Source organism: Megalops cyprinoides, chromosome 6 (assembly GCF_013368585.1).
Source record: "Megalops cyprinoides isolate fMegCyp1 chromosome 6, fMegCyp1.pri, whole genome shotgun sequence".
In the NCBI taxonomy this organism is placed as follows: Eukaryota; Metazoa; Chordata; class Actinopteri; order Elopiformes; family Megalopidae; genus Megalops; species Megalops cyprinoides.
The window spans coordinates 27,566,550-27,587,142 of record NC_050588.1 but is presented as its reverse complement, the minus strand read 5'-3'; the positions used below and the strand labels follow the sequence as shown (position 1 = coordinate 27,587,142).

The window sequence follows — 20,593 nt, the reverse complement described above, 5'->3', positions numbered from 1 at the left end:
AAGTAACCAGTTGATCTTATCCGTGACAGTAGTAGTTGCTTTATTTAAGGATAATATGGAATCCCCTCAGTTAAGGGATTGTCACACAGAATAGCAAGTTTTACATTAATATGACTGTTTTCAAGTGCTCATCTTGCCGTTTAATAGGATTTTCTGTGCTTCTGTTTATTTCTTGCCACTGTCCTGTTTCAGTAAGTGTAAAACCCCAAGTCTCAGTGCTAGGTATGAGGTATGCCCCGCCAACCATAACTTGGCAGATGGCATCTGTGCCATCCCAATGTGTAAATCCAAAACTAACATGCCACTTTTGGAGTCTTAGATTAAAAAAAAAAAAACAGCTTTTGGGTAACCTTTATGCACACAAAACTGAAACGGAGGACCAAAGCCGCTGCGGGCCGATATACTGATACTCTACAGGCTTGTATTCTGAGCTCCGAAGTGGCTTCCTGTGAGCTTGTTCTCAGGTTGCCGGTGCCATCTGCTCTGTGAACCTTCTGGGTCATAGGCCAGAGGAGTCTGCTCCCCAGTGTCGCACGCTCGCTTTGTGAATCATTGATAGCGCGTTCGGAGCCAAATTCCCAAGCAGCCTGGATTCTCGGTACAGGAGCGTCAGAGCGAGGGAGAGCACAAAGACCAGCTCTCCGGGTCAATTACCAATTCTCCGAAGCCGTGTCTGTCGCTGACACGTCCATTTCCGGGAAGGTTGTTTAGCAGAACCGATGCTTGAGTGAAATGATGGAAGGCCAGTGAGGGTGCTAGCTGTGTACTTGAGAGCCGATAATGACGTACAAAATCTGTTTTGTGAAGGAATAAATCCTCTCTGTTTTAATTTACAGTGCTTGTATCAGTTACACAGGCCGTTAAATGTCATTTTCTTTGTGCTTTTTTTATCCCCTCTGCTGAAGTAGTGATGGACATATGTGCCATTACTTTCTACAGCTGAACAGAAGGCTATAAATGTGCTTTTCCCTAAACTTTGAGGTTATTTATATTCTTCTCTTAGTTAGAGGGAGCTGAACTCCATGAGCATGATGCAGTTTCACAGCAGAATTTACAGGAAGGAATCTTGTTAACAAGAGCAAGAGCCCCCCCCCCCCCCCCCCCCCCCCCTCAAAAAAGAGAAGAAAACACACTGATTATTATGGACATCTACGTGCATGTCTCTGATGTCACACATCGTATCCATGGAAACTGTGGTGTAATCTGACATGTACAGTGTAAGCCTCCACAGAGACATGGTTTCAGTGCTGGCAGACTAAAGATGAGCCTTGAGTGGCTGAAGTGTTAATTTTTTTACATAATTGGCGGGTCCTTAGGCTTTGTGTGTTTCTGTCTACTGGATCCTGCATGCCTCTTTGCACATCAGGAGTAAAGAAAAATGGAAGTGACTTGAACAGCGATGGCTAGAAGCACAGAGTGTACACACTATGTGCACAGAGCCAATTTTAAGCCCTCATAAGTAGGAAGTAGGAGCTATCTCTTTTTCTTGCAAACTAGTACTGTTATATATTAGTAACATTGTAAATAAAAATGTTTTTTTAGATCATATGACATTTCTGGGAATTACCTTGACTGAGATGGTCAGTAGAAAGCATATCGACACATATGGTACAAAACACGTGTTACTGACACATTAGCTCCTAAAATACAGTAGGACACAGTGTACCATTTATTGTTTTAAAAAGACAGGCTCGTCCAAGGCTATATAGAGGCCTTGGGCATAGAACAGCTTGACATTGGAGTACACCACTCTGTTTTGAGGTGGTGGGCTCAATGCATCTCCTAACATAGTGTAGAGATGGAATATAGGCACAATTCTCAGATTTATTAGGTGGTATTAGATGGCTGGAGCTTGATTCAGCAACCCTGGTGTTGTGGTGAGGGAAATGGATTTGCAAAATTTCAAGTCTGACTCCTGTTTGGAGCTTTTGTAACACATTTGAAAATGTCCAGCTGGACATATGTAAAAATGTGACATACAGTATTTATTTTTATTGCCAAGGATGACGGCATCTGCAGGCAGATGATTAAGTAGCTTTAGGGAGTGGGTATGGTAACCACAGGCGCAATGAACACATTTATTATAGCGTTAAAGGAAAGCTATTTGTGTTGTTCACCTAACTATAGCCTCAGCTTTCTGGCTTTCGTTGGGAGCAAGGCTTGAAAAGATCGAAGCATCGACACACAGTGGCTGTTTGATGTGATCAAACATTATTTGAAGGCTGTCAGGGGAAGGTGAAGTCCCCTGCTGCGCCACAGGAAATCCATCTCATATTGATGATGCACTTTGTTAAAACGACAAAAAAGGGCTGAGTCACACGGGTAAAAATAGGTCATTTCCCTCCTGCCCCACCGTGCATGGTGAACCCCCCTCTGATGCGGCATAACAAGGACCTTCAGTCTGTCGCTCTTTGAAAGCGGCTTCCCCCTTCGTTTTAATTATGCATCCTAGTCACCAGTCGATAACTCACCTTGTCTCCTGGCAGGGGGGGCTCCGGGTTTTAGTCTCTGCATTGGAAGCATTTGAAAGAGTTAATGAGAAAATGACCTTATTGGGGACACAGAGGGGGTGCAAAGAGGCCTGTGGCTCCTGGAATGTAGAGTGATGAGCCTGTTGCGAGGAAGGTAGGGGGAGAAACAGATTTGGTTGTGATAAAACCACACTAAAGAGGAAATGCCTCTGCCAGCTCTCTTCTCGCCATATGCCGAAGCTCGCCGGAGTGCGTGTTGACCGGGGAGAGGGCAGCTGCTCCTTCTCCGTGACCATGCCAGCTCCTCTCGGAATACGCAGAGCTCCACGTCAAAAAAACGGACCGTGGCCCCCTCAGAAATCCACGCCCCTCAGCTGAGTCCCTGATTTTTTGTGGATTTCCTTCAAAGTGAATTTCCAATTGTCTCAGTGAAAAATGTCCCCGAGGCTATTTGCTGAACAATTCAGTGGCTTAATTGTCAACAGTGTTTATCTGAATTTTATGTGCATTTTTTAAAAATAAATTGTGTCACAATATAAAGTCATGAGAAGGACAGGGAACGGGGTCAGGAAAAGGGAATGGGGTAAAAACATGTACTGTACACATCCATTCCATTCCATTAATTAATTAGCCACCAGAGATGAGGGAAATTGCTGTACCTGTATTTAAGGTACTTTATCAGAGTTCCTTGAGGGCTTTATGACCAGATGTTCCTTTTACACAATTACTGCATGGAACTATAAAGTTAATGGTTGCTAGGAGACACTGGCCAACTGGAGTTCCCTCATGTGATTCCCTCAACTAAGGGTCAACATTCCTTGTGTTCGTTGTTGAGAAAATGTCAAAGCTAAGGTACAGTACACTCATTTTGAATCAATTTAGATGAGGTGTTTCATATAATACACTCATCTAAAGGAACACATATTTTTATGTTAAATAATCTCGTGTCTTGTTCACGTTGAACCAAGTTTCAACTTTTATGAAACATTGTTTTGCCTCCCAGTATAGTATAGTATGATATGATATATGATATTATTTGATATGACATGATGTGACATGATACAAGGTGAGAGGATGATTTGACCTAAATAATGAATGTTACCCTAGGTTTTAGCCTCTTGTCAGCTAGACACACTGCTACTGATGAGAGAACATACATGACAGTTTGAGTGAAGAAATCAATATGTGTGTTTCAAGCCCCTCAAGGTTTGCTTTCTCATTTGATATTACTTTCATTTCTGACCTGTCCACACTGGGATGAAATGCTCTGTCTCTGGAAGGCAGGGGAATGAAATCATCTGCAGAAATTCTCCCAGGAAATGTTTTCTCTTTTTTCCTGATGATTTGCCTGGTGTGCTCTCCTGATGAATTGGTGTTGGGGCTGCCGTTTATGTAATCATCAGTGCTGTCTCATCTCATCCTTCTACAGGAGATCTGGGGCACGGCAGGACATATATATGTTTGTGTGTGGGTGCGTGTGAGTGTGTGTGCTTGTTTCTGTGGGCATATCTGTATGTGTGTTTGTCTGTGTATGTATGCACATGTGGGTGTGCTTGTGTGTGCTTACACCTGTGAGTATGTGGTTACAGTGTGTGTTTGCATGTGTGTGTGTGTGTGTGTGTGTGTGTTTGTGTGCATCTTCATCGTCTGTGACGCACACAAATAGCTAGATCACCTCCTGTTCTGGAATGAAATGGATCCTCTGTCTCTGTCATATTTTTTGTAACACTTTCCAAAATGGGAGCAATTACAGGTGATTTCGCACGAAATGTGTTATATAGCCTATACCTGTATCTGTATGGCTGAAAATGAAATGGATTGAACCATGTGCGCTGGAGTCCACCCTCTGAGATGCAAGCAGAGAGGAAATGGGAACATCAGAGGCCACAGGATGCTGTGCATCCACTGTAAAGGTCACCTCCTAATTCCCTGCTGATCTGAGGAAACACATCAGCTTCAGCCACATGGGGGAACACACATGATTTTTGCGATCTTTGTAAGTTGTTGGAAGAGCCATTCCATTTTCCACATTGAGAAATATACATCTTATTTCTGTATAACTGTCACTATAACCCACAGAGCTCTGTTAGGGAAGAACATGTTTATTAGCCTGTAAGTAATGGGGGTGACCTTCATACATAATGACTTATTTCTTATGATTATCTGTATAACCAATTACTGACATTTTTGGATATACAATTGTGACACATTATTAAAGCTATGAATAAGCTTTGCAATGGGTGATAAGCTGTTAAGAGATCACATAGAATTCTTTTGTAATAAGGTAGTGAGGCAATCATAGTCACAAGTTACTGTATTCATTGTTGGCAGGATCTGTCACAATATATTAGCATCAAACCAGCATTCCGTTAAATTGTAATGAATGGTAACGCAATGTGATCCTCCCCTAATGACAAAACTCTGACAAAATTATAGTATTCTGTATTATAAAAAAAAGGTGTTTGCTTGACCTAGAGCTCATTGATAGGAATGTGGTTGCTAGGTAAAGTCATTTAACATACACTGTAGTCACTGTAGTGGTTATTTGGCTTTTAGGGTATCCCTACAGTGTGTTACAATGCATTCTTTGAAGTTTGTACTTCTTATTTGAGTGTGGGCATATTGGGTTGCTTGTTGTTCTGTACATGGTAACAAGCTTACCACTAGCGACACTGTGTGTGTGTGTGTGTGTGTGTGTGTTTGTGATGGTGAGTTGGTACAACATTACTGCTGAGGGATCATCAGTGGAAGAGGTTATAGAATGAGACTGGTATTAGCACTCCCATTTAAACCAGGGCTCCAGATCAAAAGCCCTATTGGGCCAGCCTCCCAGATCTCTGGCCCAGCGCAGAGAGCCCCAAGTCATCTCCTCATCACTTCACCCACTATTTCCATGGCAACAGGAGTGAGCCGCTACTCTGGCCCATGGAAACGTGTGAGGATAAATCCTTTCAAATCTACAGTGATAACCGCGGAGGCAAGACGCATCATCTCACGTTAGCGAGGGAATCGTCAGAAAAATAAAGCCGTGTTGATGGCAAACAAGCAGAGTGCTGAACCAAGTCTCTGAAAGAGATGTCACGAGTTTGCACTGATTATACATCCTGATTGTGGCCGGGTGCCATTCCCTCGCATATATATGGTAAATTTATGATTTTATATCATTTTGACCCCATTTCTATAAAGTTATTTCACAGCCTCTTGGGTCACTTTGTATGCATGCAGACAGATGGGTCAAGCTCTGTCGGATCTTGTCGTTAAGAGTGGCAAGTGATCACAGACATTTTGAAGTTTCATACTAAATCCATCTACCACATACAAAGTACACAAAATGTCAGACAGAACAGCTGATGATTGCCCAGTCTGAGAGGATGACAGTCTTGGAAGAAGACAATGTCTTGATGTGCTATAGACTAGACAACTTTTTGTATGGAGTAAAAGTCTCTTTTGAGTTGAATGAGGTTATATGAATAAAATGTTTAATTTAATAAAGAAATTCTGGCAGAATAGACATTACATTTTATTTTATGTAGATGGTTCACAAACTAAACAAATAGTACCTCAGATCTAAATTAAATTTTGTGTTTCTTATTCAGTGCCGCTTTGAAATGGTTATAATTGTGTGTGCATTTTTAGAATTACTTCAGTATTACACAATAGGGGGCATTTCAAACCTTTTTTTCCTCTTTGATGACTAACAAAAGTTTTGTGGGCAGCAGTGTGGGCAGCACACTGTAGCATCCTGGTAAGGAGCAGAGCTTGTAACCGTAAGGTTGCTGGTTCAGTTCCCCGCTGGTGCACTGCTGTTGTACCCTTACCTACCCCACAACTGCCTCAATAAATATCCAGCTGTATAAATGGATAAAACTGTAACCAATGGAAGTCGCTCTAGATGAGAGCATCTGCTAAATGACAATAATGTAATTTGGTGGGACATGGAGGAGGATGGTGAGTGTTCGTCTAAACAATAACAGCAGTTCAACGTGACCATTTGTGATACATACGGCATGCATGAAGAACATGCATTGTGCTTACTGCTCCTTCTTCTCCTTGTGTCTCCACAGCCTCCCGACAAGGAAGGTGGTCTCCCAAAGCAGGTGGGCAACAAGACAGAATGCGGCCTGTTGGGCTTCGTGCTGGACCTGAAGCGCGACTACCAGCCCATCCGGGATCAGATGCCTGAAGAGAAGCTCTACAAGGTGTACACCTTCAACTCTGTGCGGAAGTCCATGAGCACGGTCATAAAGCTCCCCGATGGCAGCTTCAGGATGTACAGCAAAGGAGCTTCAGAGATCGTACTGAAGAAGTAAGCAACCATTGGACAGGGGGCCACAGCCCTGGGGCAGATCGGGCAATGGGATGGTTCTGGGTCTCTTGATCATCAGATCAAGTGTAGCTTCATTATATTTCTGGCGTGAGGTGTGTTTGAGGATGAATGCTGGGGAAATGTTGCGGTGACTGTGTTTCAGCACGCCTTAATGATCTCACTTGGGTCCTATATCCCTGACTCGGTTGTCTTGCCTGTCCTCTCAGGTGCTCCCGTATCCTGAACGAAACTGGGGAGCCGCGAGTCTTCCGGCCCCGGGACAAGGATGAGATGGTGAAGAAGGTGATCGAACCCATGGCATGTGATGGACTGAGGACCATCTGTGTGGGGTACCGTGACTTCGCTGCAGACCCTGAGCCAGAGTGGGACAATGAAAATGACATTCTGTCCGACCTGACTGCAATCTGCGTGGTTGGAATTGAGGACCCAGTCCGACCAGAGGTAGAGGCACTGTTATCATTTCTAAATGTTCTTTAGGTCTGTGGTGTCGTTGTGTAGCTACACACTGCACCTTTCACACAGTATATTGAAACTGTAAGTACAGTATTATAGGTTTCGGTGTTTAATTTGTGTCTATAGGTAATTTATGGATCTAGACATTATAAATTTCATACACAGAGACAAAAAACACCCAAACTATTGGATTAAACCATGCTGTGTAGTATTCTGACATGATTTTGTTAGGATTTGATGGAATCCAGAGAGCCAACAGAATGTCAGCTGACAATGACCAGGAGCCACAGCAGTGGAGGAAATTGGCTTTGTTCTAGTGGGGATAGGGGCGGGTATGTTGGCAGGGGTTGCCCGTACCACTGCTCTCAGGCAACCTGTGACTGGTCAGGCACCCAAGAGTTGCTTGGATGATGTTAGTGGAGTAATGGCTATCCTCCAATCAACCTTCAAAGTGTTTTTTTAGCACTGCATTCGGCTTACCTCAACACTTCTGACTGACACCAGAGGTTGTCACAGTGAGCCAAGCCTACTAGCGTATACAGTTGCCAGTTCTAAATAGGGTTGCGCAAAGGGTAAAAAAATATATATATTTTTGGTCTTGCAAAGGAAGGTGAAATGTCAGCAGTAAAAAGTCATGACCTGGATCCATTTGTACAGTTGTAGGACATCACAGTCATCTTACTAGAAGAAGAAAAAAAAGATTACGATCCTTGATTATTGAGAAAGGATCCTGCAATCCCACATATATGGACCTACATAAATTCAATCCTGTAGTGAGATGAAAGGAAAAATGAGTAGTCCAAATTTGGTTCAGAAGCTCTTCACTGCAATTCTCAGAAAAAAAGAGAGGGTTGAAAAGTGTGTCCTTAGCTAGCAGCTCCTCGGCACCCACAAAGGAATAAAAAAACGACTCTACTCGTGCATTATTAAGCTACCTCCTTTTATCTCCCTCCATTTCCTCTCCTCTCTCCCCTTCGTCTCTGGGGCTACAGTCTGTAATTGACAGTATGTTTCAGGCTCCTCCAAGAAAGCAACATCTGCATGAAAATAGAATTATAGGAGGATAAAGCACCAAACTCTGTGTTTGTGATTTGGTGACCCTGAAATGGAAGTGCAAAAAAATCCTCTCATTTTCTCTGAATGAATTATACAAAATGTTTTGCTAATTAACCAAGCACCCAGAGGGACACAGTGAGATCGGTGCCGAAGCGATGACTTAAAGGAACGCTCTTGCTGATCTGCCACCGCAAAGTACAGAATGTGCTAGTTTGATAGTACCAACATTCCCTTCAAATTTCCATCAGCATTCATCACAGAGAAAGGGAAATTAGTCGGTTATGCAAATCGGCATTAGCCACGATCAAGTGTGAATGCCGGAAAAGGAGAGTGGGAACTTTTGTGAGCAGCGTATTCAGAAGTCAGTGATAAGACCCTGCCTGCAGTTCCAGTGGTCTCCCACTGCACTCAGAAGGAGTACACTCCTGCAGTACCAGTTCTCCAGATTGACCTCTGCAGGTGATAAATTCTCATGCGTTTCAACAAAATCGCCCCTCTCTCCCCTGCACCTCCTTTTTCAGTCCAGAAAATCTAATAGTTGCTGATATTCTTTTTTTTGAATGGGCTGCATTATTGAGGGAGCAAATTAGGAGTCATTCAGCATCTGCATCTGCTTTGAAATAGGCCTTATTTGCTGAGGATAATTGCCTAAAATAAAGGGATTTGAATATGCTGCTTGATGATATTCAGCATCGCACGCCATTGTACTTTGGCATGAATTCATGCATGGAGAAAAAAAAAAAAAACACAATTATATCCGCAATTAAATTACATCTTTGGATCACAATTGAGTGTAGTTAATCATTTAAAAATAACCTTTTTTGGGGGATGGGGGAATTGACTAAGAACTGCTCTGCAGAATGTAAATCAATGGCAAAAATATGTGCAATATTTGAGAAAATGAGAAATACATTAGAGAGTTAAACGTCTAATGTTATGGAGTCACCTACCAACTCTGCCTTTGTACATAATTAATGCGGCTCTTCTTCTCCACTCTCTGTCTCCAATGAGTTTAAGTGAAGCTTGACAGTAGTCTTTACAGTGTGTCTGTGATCTCCCAAGCTGAGTAAATGGGCTGCTGTCTGTCCAAATAGATACCATCTCCGAGCACCCAAGGAGACTGGCTTGCATTTCACTTTTGTTTCCAGAGCTCGTACACCCTGTGACTGATGTAACCACTTGCCCACTAAGGGTTTTATTATGCGATTGCTGCTTCGAAACAATGCATTTTGATGCCCCAAATCTCTGCTCGAACTGTCAACCACAGCAGCGGTAGCACAAAAATATGAATAATTAAATGTTAATGAAGACTTGCCTCACCTGTGTCACAGCATTGGAGTTCACATCACCACTAATGTGTGTGTTCACCCAAACAGTCAATTATCTATAAACAGCACATAAACAGTTCAGTAAGAAGAATGGGACACCAGGTGCTGGTTTAGTCACATAGTCACCTGTGTGCCTGCTGTTTCAGCAAGGGAACATTAGGTGTGGGTCAGAAAATGCAGACGGAGCTCAGATATGAAAGCATGCATGAACTTCCGTCTATTCGATTTCTCGAGTACCCTTTGTAGTACACTATCAAGGGGTCCACGTGACATATTACAGCCTGTACAGATTATGAAACCTGGTGGCATGAAGAAGATCTTCATAACAGCAAAACTGCTGGCACAGATAGATTACATTGTTGGCACTGCAAAGCTCTCTGGGTGTTTTGTTGTGTGTGGACAGCTTCTTTTGGTCTTTGTGTCGGATTCCAGCTCTACTAATTATGACTACATACTGTCTGTGCGTGTGAAAGTGCGAGAATTGGCGTTCTTGTTCCATGTTAAACACGGCGCCTTATTATATTATCCCCAGTGAAATAACAGCAGGCTGCTTAATGAGGCTGCTGAGCAGCACGAAAGTGCGGCATGGCGGCCGTGGCGAGCGTTTGCGCTGCATTGCGGCGGCGTGCGCTCGCTCGCTCGCCGCTGGGCTCCTCTGATCTCGTGACGTTGCGGGGCGCGCGTGGGGGGTTTAAAGTGTGAACGTGCCCACGCTGCCCTTTCCATCAGAGAGAGGGCACGGAGGGGTCAGGCTTTTACCGTTGCGGCCCGTGTCCCCCCCCGCAGGTGCCCGACGCCATCCAGAAGTGCCAGCGCGCCGGCATCACGGTGCGCATGGTGACCGGGGACAACATCAACACGGCCCGCGCCATCGCCATCAAGTGCGGCATCATCCACCCCGGGGAGGACTTCCTGTGCATCGACGGGAAGGAGTTCAACAGGAGGATCCGCAACGAGAAGGGAGAGGTACTGAGCCGCACCGTGCTGTGCTGTCTCAATTAGCTGCGGTGACCTTGTCCCTGGAATTAGCATAGACTATAATTAGCTGAATGAAATTTAACAAAAAAAGCTATTTTTACTTTGTCATAACAGCCATTCCATTTTTTTCCCAGTGAAATCTGCCATTGTGTACAAAAGAGATTTGACAAGTGAGAATGGTATTTCTAGGTCTGGCCTAACGCTGACTGACGTAAGGTGTGCAGACATGGTGTCAGAGCAGACTCCATACAGTAAAACCAAATCTGCCTCAAGGGGAGGGAAAACGCAAAGCCCCCCCAGCATTGTGACAGTTTTACTCTCTGTCACAGGTCGAACAGGAGCGCATCGATAAGGTGTGGCCCAAACTAAGAGTGCTGGCAAGATCATCTCCGACTGACAAGCACACTTTAGTCAAAGGTAAGTGTCACCCTGTTTGTGAAAGAGGCAATGGGTCTTTCTTGTGGCATCATTGTTGAAAAAGAGTTGGTTCTATCATGGTGCTGCAGCAGTACAGACGTGTGCTACAGGTCTGAGAAGTCATCTGCTCTGTTCTCCAGGGATCATTGATAGCACTCTGGTGGACCAGAGGCAGGTTGTGGCTGTGACTGGGGATGGAACAAACGATGGGCCTGCACTGAAGAAAGCAGACGTCGGCTTTGCCATGGTAAGACCTGGGCCTTTGCTGTGTTTTTATTCAAGGCAGCATGCTGGGTAGGGAGTTGGTATCTGTAGGAGGCATATCAGACAAGGTCTATATCTGCAAGAAACATGTTGGATAGGGTGTCCATATCTGCAAGAAACATGTTGGATAGGCATCTATATTTGCAGGAAGAATTCTGGATAAGGAGTCTACATCTGAGAGAAACATGTTGGATAGGATGTGTATATCCACAGGAAACATGGCGTACAGGGGATCTATATCTGCAGGAAAACATGTAAAACAGGCAGTCTACATCCAAAGACTGCATGTTGATTAGGCAGTCTACATCTGCAGGGAGCATGCTGGAGAGGGAGGCTATAGCTGCAGTGCAGAAAGGAAAATCCTGTCATCATGTTTTAATAGACTGTCGTAATGACGTCTTCCTCCATCCCTGCACTATTTGCAAAACTCTGCATTGTTCCTGCTATCTTAACCATCTTCAATCCACCGTGTATTATCCTGATGGAACAGGAGCGCCCCTTAGTGTAAATATTGGGTATGTGCAGCCTCTGAGCATAGATTAAGCTGATACAGTCTGAAAATGACACTCGCTCTCTGAATTTTAATGTCATTGTATACCTTTTGCCGTTATGTCAGTTTTTTTTTGCATGTTTACATGTTTATCCATTTTGAAATCACTTGATATCACAACAAATATTTAATATATTGAAACTGAAAGATTTTTCTTTTTTACTTTCAACCTAAGCACCATGCTATCGCTTGCTTTTCATCCAATGTAAAGCATCTCAAGTTCAGTCCTTTTTCATGTGCTATTTTTACTCGATTCTTTATCCAGCCCTGGTACAAAGAAGAGATGTTTTGTGTTCTTGCACTTCAAACAAGCTCATATTCCCCGCAGCCGTTCTCCTTTGCAGTTTTACTGTGATAAACTCATGCATCCTTCCCGGCAGAAGTATCCCCGGGGCTAGCCTTTGAAAAACATAAACATGCTTTAGACTGAGGCACATGGAACACACTGAAGAGCTGTGAGTGCAGGCATGGAGGCTGGCGTTTGTTTATTGTGAATATATGTAATATTCCATGTGCATAGTGCACCACTGTCTACTGCAGTCCTTGAGTCCTTCTGAAGTCTGTAATAGGTGCCTTCCACAGATCCCAGGGCCATGCTGATACTGACATACAATAAAAATTAGGGATTGTCCCCTTTTTGGGTAGGACCTTCCTGCCTGCAGACCACACTGTTAAATAGTGCTCAGGTTTAGTTCTGTGAATAACAAATGATTTATTTGCTGATTCTGTAACTCAACATTTGTCCGCTTAATGGACAACATTATGTAGGCAGATTGTATGTGATAGTATATTAGACTGCTTTTTTGTGTAGGATATATTAGGATGTTTTTCTTTGCTACATTGTGCTTATTTTTCTTATTGTCCTCAAGACCCGCTTTAATGATGTTCGCGGAAGCTGTTTAAAAAAACCCCTGGTTTTACACACACACTCTTCACTCATTGTCAGGGCATTGCCGGGACAGATGTGGCCAAGGAGGCCTCTGACATCATCCTGACAGATGACAACTTCAGCAGCATTGTGAAGGCTGTGATGTGGGGACGTAACGTGTATGACAGCATCTCCAAGTTCCTGCAGTTTCAGCTCACGGTCAATGTTGTGGCTGTGATCGTGGCCTTTACTGGAGCCTGTATCACACAGGTGTGTGTGTGTGTGTGTGTGTGTTCTTTCCCCTGGTGTATGTCTGTATAGACCATAAAGTTATTCCCAGAGTGCATTGCTGTACTAAATGGCTTCTGTTTAACACAGGAGTCACTGAAATGCATGAATAGTGGGTTGTAGGCTGTCAGGCTGTTTCTAAATCCAGAACCCAAAGCCTTAATGCTTAACTACCCAAAGACTAAAGTTCCCTAAACCTAGTGAAATCCAGGGCATTTAAAAGAACATGCTTCTGGCAATAATACAATGAAGGTGGTTAAATGTTATAAAGAAAGACATTAAGTCTGTGTATTAACAGGATTTCCTCTGCTGAAATCTGACTGTAATAACATAGTTTAAATCAAGGTTTACCTGGGGACTCTGTAATCCATAAAACAGCTGTGCTTCTGTTAGTTGCCAGCAGTGGATATAGCACTATCTATTAATTCCCTATTACCAAGAGACACTGAGTCGATGACTTAAAAAAAACTTTAAAGATGTAATGTTTAGAATAATTTAGTGTGAATTTTGTGCAGCGATACAGTGCATACAAATATTTCACAGTATTTCTCATTACTTTTTAAACCATTTTTGAAACCACCACAAGGAAACCATGATGTGACCTCTTGTAAGGTTAGCTCTATCTGACCTTTGGAATTGTAACAATTTATTGTTTAAATAATAATTGAACAGTTGAACCAGAAATTAGACACTTGATAAAGAGAAGTGTACTTACAAATTTTAGTGCAAATTTCGTCAAAGACATCAGGACTCTGTTCTGTATGATGGGTAGGTTTTGATCCCATCCCTCTTCATTATTCTCCAGGACTCCCCTCTGAAAGCAGTTCAGATGCTGTGGGTTAACCTGATCATGGACACTTTTGCCTCCCTGGCTTTGGCGACTGAACCACCCACAGAGTCCCTGCTGATGAGGAAACCCTACGGCCGGAACAAACCGCTCATCTCCAGCACCATGACCAAGAACATCCTGGGCCATGGCGTCTACCAGCTCGTTATCATTTTCACCCTGCTCTTCGTGGGTGTGTGCAGGCCATAGCCCTTACACTGTGGGTGGGGGGGGGGGGGGGGGGGGGGATTCATCAATAAGTGTCTTTACATGGTTAAAAAAAGTGTAAAAGTGGGTGTGGGAGAAAAAAATCCATGCTGGCTGCAGTAGTTTGGAGTGGAAAAAGCACCGTGATGAAATTCTGTGGTTTGAGACAGCGTACTCTTGGGTTCCTTCCCTCTCACAGGTGAGGAGATTTTCGACATTGACAGTGGGAGGAACGCCCCCCTCCACTCCCCGCCCTCGGAACACTACACCATCATTTTCAACACCTTCGTCATGATGCAGCTCTTCAACGAGATCAACGCGCGCAAGATCCACGGGGAGAGGAACGTCTTCGATGGGATCTTCAGGAATCCCATCTTCTGCTCCATTGTGTTTGGGACCTTTGCTATTCAGGTATGGTAATAGGATACAGAGCCACATCCAGCCTTTATTATTGCCAGTTTCACATTAAAGACAGCACTTTAGTCGGGTTAAAAAGGTGAATAATTTGCGTTTGCTTTAAACCTATTTTCAGATTGTGATTGTGCAGTTTGGGGGGAAGCCCTTTAGCTGTTCTCCTCTGGACCTGGAGAAATGGATGTGGTGTGTTTTTCTTGGACTAGGAGAGCTGGTTTGGGGACAGGTAACAAATCACACTGACACTATGAAGTATTTTTTTTCACTTGGAGTATTTCTGTATAAATGCATAGAATAGCTTATCTGGATCCATGGTGGCAGCAGAGACCCTTAGAGCGTTCAAGATCAGGCTTAATGCATCGCTCCATACACTTTAGAGTTTAGGTAGAATGTCAGAGTAGTTCGGCTAAGTGGCTCACCATAGTCATTAAGCCTTTTATGTCCTTATGTTACCTCACTGTGCCTATCACCTTTTACATTACAACACCGCTATTGAAGTGCTCAGATCATTTCTTTTCCTACAGTATAATTGAACACATATACTGTACTGTACCTTTTTGTTAATGTTGATTAAATGTAAAAAAAAAAATCATTTAAAAGCAATCTCTTTATTCAGCAGGTGAGGCTCTCCTCCAGAGGCCATGAACCCGTGCATAAAGAATATTCTTTGCACCCCTCTTGTGTTTTTCCTCTTGATCAGGTGATAGCATCAATTCCTAACAGCAAGTTGAAGTTTCTGAAAGGAGCGGGGCAGCTGACGCAGAAGGACGAGATGCCCGAGGAGGAGCTGAACGAGGACAACGAGGAGATCGATCACGCAGAGAGAGAGTTGAGACGAGGGCAGATTCTCTGGTTCCGTGGACTCAACAGGATTCAGACTCAGGTGAGAGGCAGTGCCACAGGGACATGTGGTCTCATTAATTACAGTTCATGCTTGAAAAAGTACAGGGTATGCACTGTTCTTTCTGTTTCATTTAATCATCGCCATGTCACACTGTGAGCAGATGGCAACTGGTGTTCTTTTTACATATAATTTCTTTTTTGTTCATTGTTTATGTATTTATTGTTCTCTTCACATAAATGTTTAGTGGGCTTTTGCCCATCACAAGACCTTAAAGAAGCTCAGTGGATTAATAAGGCGAAAGCTTTGTCAGGGGATGCCTGAGCTGCCATGCATGTAGGGACATGTAGTGAAATTAACATTTTAGCATACTCCGTTGCAGTATCTGCACTTCACTGTGTTGGTATTTTAGATTATTCAAATGATATATTTGATTTATCGTGTGTGATGGCTGTGTACTCTAAGTAGAGGCTCACATGAAAGATATCATGAAGGCTGCTGTCTGTGTAACAGTTAATGCTGCAGACAATGTGTTGACTGTAATATGTCCTGCTCAACCCCGCTGCTAGTTGTACAAGACTGGCTCCCACTGAAGACTGCTCCTTGTGTGGAACCTGAAGACCAGCGGACAAGACCTCCTCCCACACCCCATAAGCTCTTAGAAGCATCACATCATGGGAGTGCCCCCTGTGGCTGACCGTTGAAATTACACCTCAGTTGACGTTATAATGATTTGTGCATTTGAAGAGTCAGCCCAACATTTTCACTCTGTGGAATTGAGTTGATGATGGGAATGTCTGTGTGTAATGGAATGAGTGCTACGAAGAGGGAAGGGGGGGCATCTGGTGCCTTTACCCCGCTGTTTGTCCTGATGGGGCCCCTTCTCTGAGCGCCTGTCTCTCCATCTCTCCTCCTTTGCAGATCGAAGTTGTGAACACATTCAAGAGTGGGACTTCCTTTCAGGGAGCTCTGAGGCGGCAGTCCTCCACCACCAGCCAGAACCAGGATGTAACCAATATTTCTAGCCCTAGTCACGTGTCCTTGTCCAATGCCCTTTCTTCTCCCACCAGCACCGCTGCTGCTCCTGCTGGGCGTGAGTGACATCTCTCGGTGTGCACTTCAGGGATGCCACCTGCCTTGGCGCCACCCACACTTTGTCCCCAGATGCCTTTCACTGGAGATTAAAATCCTCCCCCAGTTTCCCAGTAGAATGTCGGCTCTGAAAATTGCACCTACAAAACAACTGAAACCGCATTAGGCTTGAACAACAGCAGGTGTTCTGGAACACATGCTTGCAAATGATAAGGAAACACTGAAAAGAATTGAAATCTTGAGAATTTGTAAGATTTCTAAGATTGTCTGAGGACATTTTACTTGGAAATAAATTACCTCTGCAGTGTGGGACTGTTGATATGAATAATCTTCATTTGATTAAAACAGGCTTTCATTAAGTGGATACTGCATAGTACAAAATATGCACTTGAAGTGAAACCTTTGAAAAAGGATTGTTTGGGCAATCTTAATTGTTCATTTGGAAAACATGCCAACATTACTTTAACAGATACAAGGCAATTGAAGAAATGCTGTTTGGAGGGTGGCATCCCTGAAAATAGCTCCTTGCTTTTTGCCTATTTTGACATTTTTCTGTCTTACGCTTCTTGTCAGCTTGTATTCAGCTCTTACCTTCCTCCCGAGAGCGTTCAGTTTTGTTTCAATGTTCAATGTGTTTGTTTCCCCCAGAGTGCTAAAGAGCCCTGGACTTAAGGGTGCAGCCGGAGGAGTGAATTTCAGGTTGTGAGTCTCTCCATTGTCTGAAATGAATGTAAACCAATTTTCCAACCAACAAACTCACCAGGCTGGGTAAACATTCAAGTATAAGCCAACGATATCACCTGCTCTGCACACCTCTGCGTGCATTTGCCAGAGATTAAGGTCAAGCCTATTCCCTCTGTGTCTGTGGAGATGAGCTCTCTGTCATTGTTAAAGTTTAGTCTCATTTTTCAGGGGAAAAAAAAAGCAGGACTTTTTCTCTCCACGCAGCCGAGGAAGACGGAAGAAGAGAGCCAAGTCTCTCCCCATAGTCCTGTCTTATCTGTCATCTGTATCGTCTAAATCAGAACCCTGGAGGCCGTAGTTACCCATGACGTCTCGTGGCTTCACGTTGTCGGTCATGTACTATAGTCTGTGTAGTGCTGACTGCTCCTCAGTGAATGCTGGGCCAGTCCCATCAATGTGATTTGTCCTGACATTCACTCTCATCCGTCATTCAAACTGCTCTACTTTTTTGACTCTCTGCTTTAATAGCTCCCTGCCGCTATATTCCCGTCGAGAGAAAAACAAAGCCACAGCCCTTGCGTCTAATGAAAGTCAGGTCAAATCACACTTGTGTGTATCGTAAGTGTTCCATACTCTTAAATATGTCAGCTTTACAATTACTGGGCTTTTCCAACATTAAACGACAAGCAGAACAATCAATAAATGCAGGGACTGAAATTAATATCAAATAATCATTGTAGCTGGGCAACGAAAATGCACGACATGAATTTATTTGTACATGATATCTAACAAGTGTTAAAATATAGACGCAAACTAAAGACTGAGCTAGTGTTTTTAATTAGCAGTAATAATATGATTTTTATATAATGTTATATGCTAAATAATCTATTTAATGTATAGTAAACATGTATAATTAGAAAAATGAAGCAACTACCTTTACAGCAGGTTTTTAAATAAGGAACGTACAGCTTGACAGAATGGGTAGCACAACAACAGATTGCTAATGCATGTGGTAGATCAGTGATATTTTTTGGATTAATTAATTCATGGTGTTTTCTCAACAGTTAATGAAGCAGAAGTCAGTAAATTAAAATTTTCAAAAGAATCTGGGGTGTAAAGATGTTTTGAACAGATGACACTGTATATGAGTAGTGCTTTAACATTATGGTCTGGTAATTTCTTCCCGTGAATGCAAAGAGACAAACAAACAATTGGGGGCCTATACTTGAGTGTTTACACAGGTGTGCATGGAGGTGTGGAGCTTGTTGGGAGAACAGACCTTTGCCAGTTTCAGGCTTCATCTTGCAGCTGTCTATGTGCCCGTGTTCTGTGGCGTGTTACCACACGGTCTTGTCCCGAGCTGCATGTTCGGCGTGTCGTTCAGTTGCCGTTTGAGCTTGTGGCCTGCCTCCATCCTGTTCTGCAACTGTGCTTTTAAAAAACAGCATCGCCACTCCCCTTCATCTCTCTGTTCCTCTATCCCAAACCCCATCTCCGTGCTCCCTCGACCCTATCCAGCGTCTTTGTGGACGTCCTTTTTGTTTGTTTTTTTTTTTTGTTTGTTATTTTTTCCTTCAAATATCTATACTGGGTCCGAAATCTAATCTTTTCTTCCTACTCACTTACTCACCACAAGATTTCTTCAACATGCATGGGTTTTACATGTGCATTTTTTTATTAACGTGGCTTGCCTCTAGGTATACGCCACACTGGACCTTAGCATATATCCAGCGGTGCCCGTACTACCTTCAGTAGCTTTTTGGTTTACAGTTTTCTTTTACCTTTCATTTTGTTTATTATTATTAATTTTATTGCAGTCCCTTACAAAGTCTCACACTGCACGCAAAATGAGAGTGTTTTGTATGCCTCAAAAGTCACATTTACCGTGGAAGTGTTTCCACGCTGCCTCTCCCATGCGCCCTTTTTCTCTGCACCGCAAACGGCCGAAAGGCTTCCTCTGCATCAGCGTGACGCTGGGCCTCATTGATCTCGATCTTGTCCTCCGCAGATACGTGTTGTGAATGCATTCCGTAGCTCTCTCTACGAAGGCTTGGAAAAACCAGAATCCAGAACCTCCATTCACAACTTCATGACTCACCCGGAGTTTAGAATAGAAGACTCCCAGCCCCACATCCCTCTCATTGATGACACTGATATCGAGGAGGACCCAGCACTGAGGAAGAACTCCAGTCAGCCCTCATCGCCCAACAAGAACAACAACGCCATCGACAGCGGAATCAACTTAACCACCGACACCAGTAAGTCCGCTGCTTCCTCCAGCCCTGGCAGCCCTCTACATAGCTTGGAGACCTCCCTCTAGCCCTAGACCGGGCAAAAAAAACTACACTCTCAAAGTGCAACAAAGCCACCGCACATGGGAAATGCGTGTGTCCTGCTGGCTGAACATTTGTTCTGAACCATACCTTTTTCAGCAGCGTGTGGAGGCGAGATTATGAGATTGCTGTGGAGGGACATGGAAAACAGTATAAATCAACCACTCCCCTTTCCTATGAATACAATGACTATATTAATAATAATTTAAATAAAAGAGAACATAACTGCTCCTGCATGAATGTACATTACCCAAGTTTTCATTTAATTTGTTTTAATTTTGTTTGAATTATTTGATTTGATTTTGGTGGGAAGTGCTGTGGACTGCTATTTTAAGACAGCTTATCCGATTCACTGGTCTGTGAGTTTCTTGTGTGGCATGAACTTAATTGTATAGATTTATTTGATTAATAAAATGAAAAGTGTATTAAGGTTGCAGGACTCGACTTGCACAGTAGATGATTTGCACCTGTTGGAAAAGAGGAACCCATAAATAATAGCATTTATTATATATATATATATATATATATATATATATATATATATATATACATACACACACACACAGAGTTTATCTTCTTTGTTTGTTGGCATGTTGCCTTGTTTCTGCTTCTATGGCTCTTACTACTTTAACTTATTTATGTCCTAAAGAGAATGTAATTTGTTTACAAAACCCGTAGATACTTCCTGGTTTATTTGTAGGGTACAAACCATACTGCAGATGTAGTTGGAACAGCTCAAGTTGTTGAGTACTTCTGTAACATTGGACTGTAGGTGTTTTATTACAAACTGTGTGCTGGACTTGCCTGCTATTTTGTTAAATATTGTAGATATTTTTAGAAGATTATAAAAGAAACCAAAATATAATGGGATATATAATTAATGTGGCATCTTAGTATTATATGATTGTTGGGATCAACTCTGAGCGGCTTCCTTTGTTTCCAAACACAAATCTTAAGATGAAGGGTTTTATTTTGTTTTTGTTTTTTTCTTTTTTTTTTAATTTAATGCTTGAACTGAATTTTAGGTCAGTCTCAAAACTGAGAGGGCCGTTCAGGACTGATTTATTGAAATGTCTACTATATAAACACTGCTTGTTTAACGGAAATATTTTAAATTATGTGTGACCATCAAAGGCTGCGATGGATTTATAATATTAGAAACAACTGCAAACTAAGTTATATTTGGCTTATCTGTA

The 20,593-nt window shown here is 42.9% G+C and overlaps 1 protein-coding gene across 10 annotated transcripts in view; it reads left to right on the top strand.

The window, feature by feature from the left end:
• The window catches only part of atp2b2 (ATPase plasma membrane Ca2+ transporting 2), a 139,256-nt gene extending 119,351 nt beyond the window's left edge, over nt 1–19,905 (top strand). For 7 of the 10 annotated variants that reach the window (XM_036531103.1, XM_036531101.1, XM_036531099.1 and 4 more), the window contains 11 exons: nt 6,536–6,777; nt 7,005–7,239; nt 10,422–10,601; nt 10,943–11,030; nt 11,171–11,277; nt 12,791–12,982; nt 13,806–14,019; nt 14,233–14,444; nt 14,566–14,673; nt 15,148–15,330; nt 19,073–19,905. In XM_036531103.1, coding sequence (XP_036386996.1) covers nt 6,536–6,777; nt 7,005–7,239; nt 10,422–10,601; nt 10,943–11,030; nt 11,171–11,277; nt 12,791–12,982; nt 13,806–14,019; nt 14,233–14,444; nt 14,566–14,673; nt 15,148–15,330; nt 19,073–19,384 — 2,073 coding nt within the window. In that variant the 3' untranslated portion in view covers nt 19,385–19,905. Of the gene's footprint in view, nt 1–6,535; nt 6,778–7,004; nt 7,240–10,421; nt 10,602–10,942; nt 11,031–11,170; nt 11,278–12,790; nt 12,983–13,805; nt 14,020–14,232; nt 14,445–14,565; nt 14,674–15,147; nt 15,331–16,209; nt 16,382–17,028; nt 17,080–19,072 lie in introns of all 10 variants that reach the window. The other 3 variants (XM_036531102.1, XM_036531106.1, XM_036531104.1) reach the window with 1 other exon arrangement.
• The last annotated feature ends 688 nt before the right edge of the window (nt 19,906–20,593 follow it).